At 29.6% G+C, this 6,338-nt stretch overlaps 1 protein-coding gene across 1 annotated transcript; it reads right to left on the bottom strand.

Annotated features, from left to right (window-relative positions):
- On the bottom strand, positions 2,193-3,260 carry LOC105163613 (extensin-like). The gene has a single exon (XM_020694725.1). It carries the CDS (start codon positions 3,249-3,251, stop codon positions 2,454-2,456), a length of 798 nt encoding a protein of 265 aa, XP_020550384.1. The 5' UTR covers positions 3,252-3,260; the 3' UTR covers positions 2,193-2,453.

Here is a 6,338-nt window from a genome sequence, read left to right as displayed (position 1 = left end):
GGGAGGGAGGGAAGAAGAGAAAACTTCCGGTAGTATACGAATGAGGAAGAAGGAGGAAGGTGAGAAAAAAATTCTGCTAAGTGTTGTATATATATTAATTTTTTAAACAGGCTTTGGAACGGTTAGTTTTAGATAAATCGTTACCATTCCTAACGAGTAAAACGACATCGATTTTGTTGACGAGCATTTATTAAAAAATCATTCCTATATAGTAATTGTTCCAAAATATGGTTTCCAACGAAACAAAACGGTGTCGTTTTTTATGATCTTAGCAAGACGTTCCTAAATATAAAAAAATCATTCCTAATAATGTCTCAAAATAAAGTTTTCAAAAAATTAAGAAAAATATATAGGAAAAACACGTCCAAACATGTTAATGATCACAAAAAAAATAGACCAACAAATAATTAAGGCAATTGGAAATATATAATGTTACGAATAAAATTGATAAATGTTTAAAAGATCAAGTATATTTGTATGTACAGAATTGTTAGTTTTACATAGATGTAAATAGCATCTTATATTATTGTATTGAATCACGTAATCAGACCATTGGATATTATTAAATCGACAAAGTACTACATTCGATGATGTTTTGGATATTTTTGTTATACAGATGCTGAGATATCGTATCTGATATATAATTAATGATGTTAAAAACGATGCAATTGTCAAACAACAAAGAAATACTTGTAATTATATCAAACTTCATATATGGGAGCTTGACGCAATTTATCTTAATTTAGTAATTAGGGGTAAAAAAGACCATGTACATTCCAAAACTGCCAAACTACTACAAAAATTATAAGTGAAGTACACTGCCCAGAGGAGGGGTCCCTGCTTCAGTAACTAAGATGTCGGGGAGCTTTTTTCAGTTTTCTCTTATATATATAGTAGTCGTTGTGCACGCCTTCCTACTTGCATATAATAAATAATTATTTATATTTTAAAATATATTATAAATAAAAATAAATATATAAATCGATACATTATATTTTAAAAAAATAACTAAATAAATAAAATAAAACTAATTTAGAGATATTATCAGACAAAATTAATGTGAGTGAAATTTTCATATTATATAGATAGATAGTATAGAATCTATAGATAATATAGATGAGATCATGACTAAAAAGAGATTGAGTATGGGTGGTTGAAAATATATAATGACCTCTCTGGTAATTTAAAAAATAGTAAATTACAACTACCTTCCAAAAGGTTTGACATAACTAGGAATATCCCCTTATTGTTTGAAAAATTATAAATAGTTTTATGATGTTTGATGAAATTATATAATCCTTGGATGGAGGTATAAGATTGTCAACTTTGACTTTACTGTATCTTTTTTATTTTTTTTAAAAGAATAAAAGATTTATAAAAAAAGTCAAACATATATAATGACCTTTTTGGTAATTTAAAAAATAGTAAATTACAATTACCTTCCCAGAGGTTTGGCATAACTAGGAATATCCTCTTGTTATTTGAAAAATTATAAATACTTTTATGATGTTTGATGAAATTATATAATCCTTGGATGGAGGTATAAGATTGTCAACTTTGACCTTACTCTATCTTTTTATTTTTTTTAAAAGAATAAAAGACTTATAAAAAAAGTCAAACAGGATGGATGAAAAAAATTTAAAAATTATAAAAAAAAATTATCCACTTAGTCCACAAAAAAAATAAATAAAATTATAATTCTTAATCCACAAGGGCATTTCGATCAGTTCACCATAAAAAATGGATGAAAACCTAATGGATTGGGCTAATTGTTAGACGGCCGTTAAAAGCTGGGGGTATTGATAATTTTTCAAACAACAAGGAGGTATTCGTAATAATGTCAAATCTCAAGGGAAGTTGTTGTAATTAATTCTTTAAAAGATTGGCGTCGCGGTATAAGTAACAGCTAGTGTGAGTGAAAATGGAGTTTGCTTTTTATATAGTATAGGAAAAATGCAAGCAACCCCTTGATATGACGATTGAGCAAATTATTCCCTCATAAAAAAAATAATAAGAGCAATTTACCTCCCTATATTTTTTATAATATAGTAATCTCACCCCTTATTTTTTAAAATAAAATAATTTACCTCCATTACTCATTTATAATATTACCAAGGCCAAATTACATTAAGCCCTTTAGAGGGGGTTTTTGTGCCCTTTTCTAATTGAACTGCGGGTAACTTGGATTTGTGTAATGCAATAATCAAACCAGAACTGAATTTTCATTAAATGTGGATGAGAGGAAAAGATACAACCAAAGGTTAGAGTAAAATTAAAGAATAAAAACACAGCAAAGGAATTCATAAACCCTTTGCTTATTTAACTTTCCAAGTACACTGTTTGAATTAACAAAAAGTTAAGGACATTGAACATATATGATACCACAAACTCCGATACAAATTTATGTATCTTGGCGCAAATTGGAATAGAACAAGAGTTGGTTGTTGGCTTAATTAATAACCCTTTGGAGGCGGAGGAGGTGAGTTGTAGTAGTAAGGCGGCGGTGGTGATGGTGATGGAGGTGGTGGAGAGGTATAGTAGTATGGTGGAGGAGGTGAGGGAGATGGTGGAGGTGGTGAGTTGTAGTGATATGGCGGTGGTGGTGAAGGTGACGGTGGAGGTGGTGACTTGTAGTAGTATGCAGGAGGTGGTGGTGGAGGGGACTTGTAATAATATTTCGGATGTTCTACATGCTTTGGAGGTGGTGGCGAGCTGTAATAGTATTTTGGTGGTGGTGGCGACTTGTAATAATATTTGGGTTGCTCTACATGCTTTGGAGGTGGTGGTGACTTGTAAGAATATGCCGGTGGTGGAGGGGAGCTGTAATAGTACTTCTTTGGTGGTGGTGGAGGAGATTTATAATAATATTTCGGATGTTCTACGTATTTTGGAAGTTGTGGCAACTTGACAGAATATGGCGGTGGTGGAGGTGAGCTGTAGTAGTACTTCTTCGGTGGTGGTGGTGGAGATTTGTAGTAATACTTGGGATGTTCTACGTGCTTCGGAAATTGTGGCAACTTAACAGAATATGGCGGTGGTGGAGGTGAGCTGTAGTAGTACTTGGATGGTGGTGGCGGAGGCGATTTGTATAAATAAGGCAAATGCTTATGGTAAGGCTTGGGGTGGTGCTTTGGCAGTATTGAAGGATAAACATAGGGCTTATTTGCAGCCACCTGAATAGCTGCAATGAAAAATGCGAAAGCAGTACATATGAGTAAGGGGAAATGCCCTTGTTTTAGTAGGCTTGCCATTCTTGATTGGAGAACAGATTGAGTTGTGCAAAATGAAGCAATGCCTAATCCCTTATATACTGATTGCCTACACTATCTCTGCCTGTAGTGACAGTATTTAATTGCAGCTTGCAGGTATTTGAATTGATTACTTCCTGTGTTATATTGAATTGCATAGTGATCGGAGACTACTTTTTTAGTCCTCTAATTTAGGATGGTGACATTTTTTATGTAAGGTCTTAGAGGACTGAATAACATAACTTTGGTATAAATTAATTTTCACAATTTAGTGTAGTAATTTTAAACTTTTACAATTTCACTCTTTTTCCGGCACTACAAGAAATATAATTAATTTAATCATGGCTAATTGTCATGATTAATAATAAATAGTTGTGGCAAATAATTTTTTATCATAGTCACACAATAGTTGTCAGTTGTGGTTTTTTCGAGGATAGCTAAAATATGCCATGACAAATATTTTTACCATGACTTTTAGTTGTAGCAAATATTTTTTTCATGATAGAAAAGTTAATTTTTTTTTTTTTGCATCGATTTAATTTAATCATGGTTAATAATAGTTACTTACCACGATTTTTAGTCATAGCAATTTAACCAATTAATAGTAATTTTTTTTACAGTGCAGCCAAATTTATCGAAAAATTGCATGTAAGTTACACATAACTCAATTAAATTGAAAATCGATGGAAAAGGACTAAAATTGCTAAAATTTTAAAAAAAATAATCAAACTAAATTACAGAAATCAATTCGCACAAGACAAAAAATACAATTCTCTAATTTCCATCACTAAAATTGCATTTTTCCCCCTATTTCCATTAGGGACTTTTCCTTGCTCTATACATGTAAAGATGTGAGAGCAAGTAAGTTGCAACATGATTATGAGTTTGGGTTCATGGTTGCTCGTTCTACTTAAATAAATTGAAAACTCGGACTTTTATTTTAAATTAAGGAAGGTTTTCTACATTCGAAATCGTGCTTTCACATACGCTAATTTCAATCCTATATATGTCACTATGATTTTTTTATTTTTTTATATAATTTTTTTTATAATTGAAGAATACTTGCAGCTTGATGTATTGGTTCAGTCGTTTTTGTTCAATCTCCTGTATATATTCTCTCGCCAACTTTCTGTCTCCAACCTCCACGTCTCTTTGACCTTGTTTGGCTGGCCAAAAGTGGGTATATAGAAAAGTGAAAATAGTTAACGAGTTCTATTTCAGTTAGTGAAGTTGATGCTTTATAATTTTAGAGGTCATGGATTCGAACCCCAGCAATGTGTGGGACGTTGTTTTACTGCATAATAGGTGTTGTCTTTTTACTATAATAGTAGTTGTTGTTTAAATATAATTTATATAATATTGTTGATCAGGATATGATTATTGTATTTGTCTATCTTAGACATAGATATTCGACGTGAGTTATTGTAATCGATTTATTTCAAATAATAAGAATAATTTATTATCTTCACCTCAAAAAAAAAGTAAATTACAGAAAAAAAGTTTGGTTTTTGTTATAGAGAATAGACCGAGGAGAGTATAAAATTGGCGAAAAAGTGAAAGTCTTTGGTCAAAAGAATAAAAAAGTATATATTTTATTTTTATTTATTCTATTACACATACCTATATCTTTTCTAACATTTTTGCTTTCTTTTTCTTGCTAAAAAGACCAGCTCAAAGATAACCATATAAAAAATATATTTATTTTTGTTTGATGAATAATTTTATTAATAAGTTTTTAATTTTTAGTAATTTAAAATTATTTTAGTATAATATCAACTTTTTTATTTGCTTGTACAAATGAAGAAAATTTCCGAAACAACGAGAGGTATTAATACCCTCTTGCTTTTAGCTGACATCCAACAAGTAGTCCAATCTTTTAGTTTCTGTTAGTTTTCACCCATTTTTTGTAGGAAAACTAATCAAGATGCCCTTCTGAATTATAAATTACAATTTTACTTATTTTAAAAAATATTAAAAAAATTTATGGACTAGGTTGATAAATTTTACAATTTTTCTACTTTCTACATCCACCTCGTCTGAATTTTTTTTATTTTTTGCAACTTTTCAATCTAAAACAAATTAAAAAAATATATAATAAAGGCAAAATTAACAATTTCGGACCTCCATCGAAAGATTACATCAGGGGGAATTGGTCATTTTTAAATTAAGATAAGGAGTATTCATAATTATACTAAAAATTTTAATAGAACTTTTTGTAATTTACCCAAATATTACATATATTTCTTCTATTATTTATGTTTGACTTCATATGATGCATAATTATATTTATTCTTGTGTGTATATGAAAAATATAATATATGTGAATACCAAACAGCTAGAATAAAAATATACATATAAAACGTATAAATTAAATAAATATAATAACATGAAACTAGTCAATAATTCATGACTTCAGTATATAAAAAGTTAAAAATATAATTGAATTATTTTTTTCATTTTTCAAAAGCTAAATATGCATGCATAAATTCGTAAAAGAATAAATCTTCAAGACAATCAGCCAAGTGTTCACAGCGATGCTGATTTTGGTCGTATGTTATTTGTTGGCTTTTTTTATGATTGTGAAACAGAATTCATCAAGTATTGGATTGTATTTTTCATCAACAGAAAACATATATATATATATATATATATATATATGTGGTGCAAGGACTGAGATCATCATTACTAGCTCTAATCTTTTTAATTCTCATTAGAATGCCACTTTCACCATAAACTTAAAAATAATTATTATTCTCTACTCTACAAATCACTACGGCTTAATAACCATAATAAATAAATATTATCTATTACGATCGGATAAAACCGATGAGAAACTTAAGTTTTGATCATAATTAATTAATATTTGTTATAATTTTATCTATGGCAAAATATTTACCACAGCTTCTAACTTTAGCAAATTCTTGGGCCTTACTTGCAGAAACAATGACTGATAGTCAATTTGCACAATCATAATTAATTAGTATCTATCACAATTATTTACTTTTAAGTATGATAATTAACTATAATTAAAAATAATAGGACCATAAGGAAATGAAACAGGAACAGTAACAGCTAATCCCCTAGAACATA

The sequence above is a fragment of the Sesamum indicum genome, linkage group LG6 (genome assembly GCF_000512975.1).
Source record: "Sesamum indicum cultivar Zhongzhi No. 13 linkage group LG6, S_indicum_v1.0, whole genome shotgun sequence".
NCBI lineage: Eukaryota > Viridiplantae > Streptophyta > Magnoliopsida > Lamiales > Pedaliaceae > Sesamum > Sesamum indicum.
The sequence above is the reverse complement of the archived record's forward strand: the minus strand, read 5'-3'. Positions and strand labels throughout refer to the sequence as shown.

Bases quoted from the DNA above. Each gene is read 5' to 3' on its own strand.
- LOC105163613 (XM_020694725.1), bottom strand. From the start codon at position 3,251: ATGGCAAGCCTACTAAAACAAGGGCATTTCCCCTTACTCATATGTACT.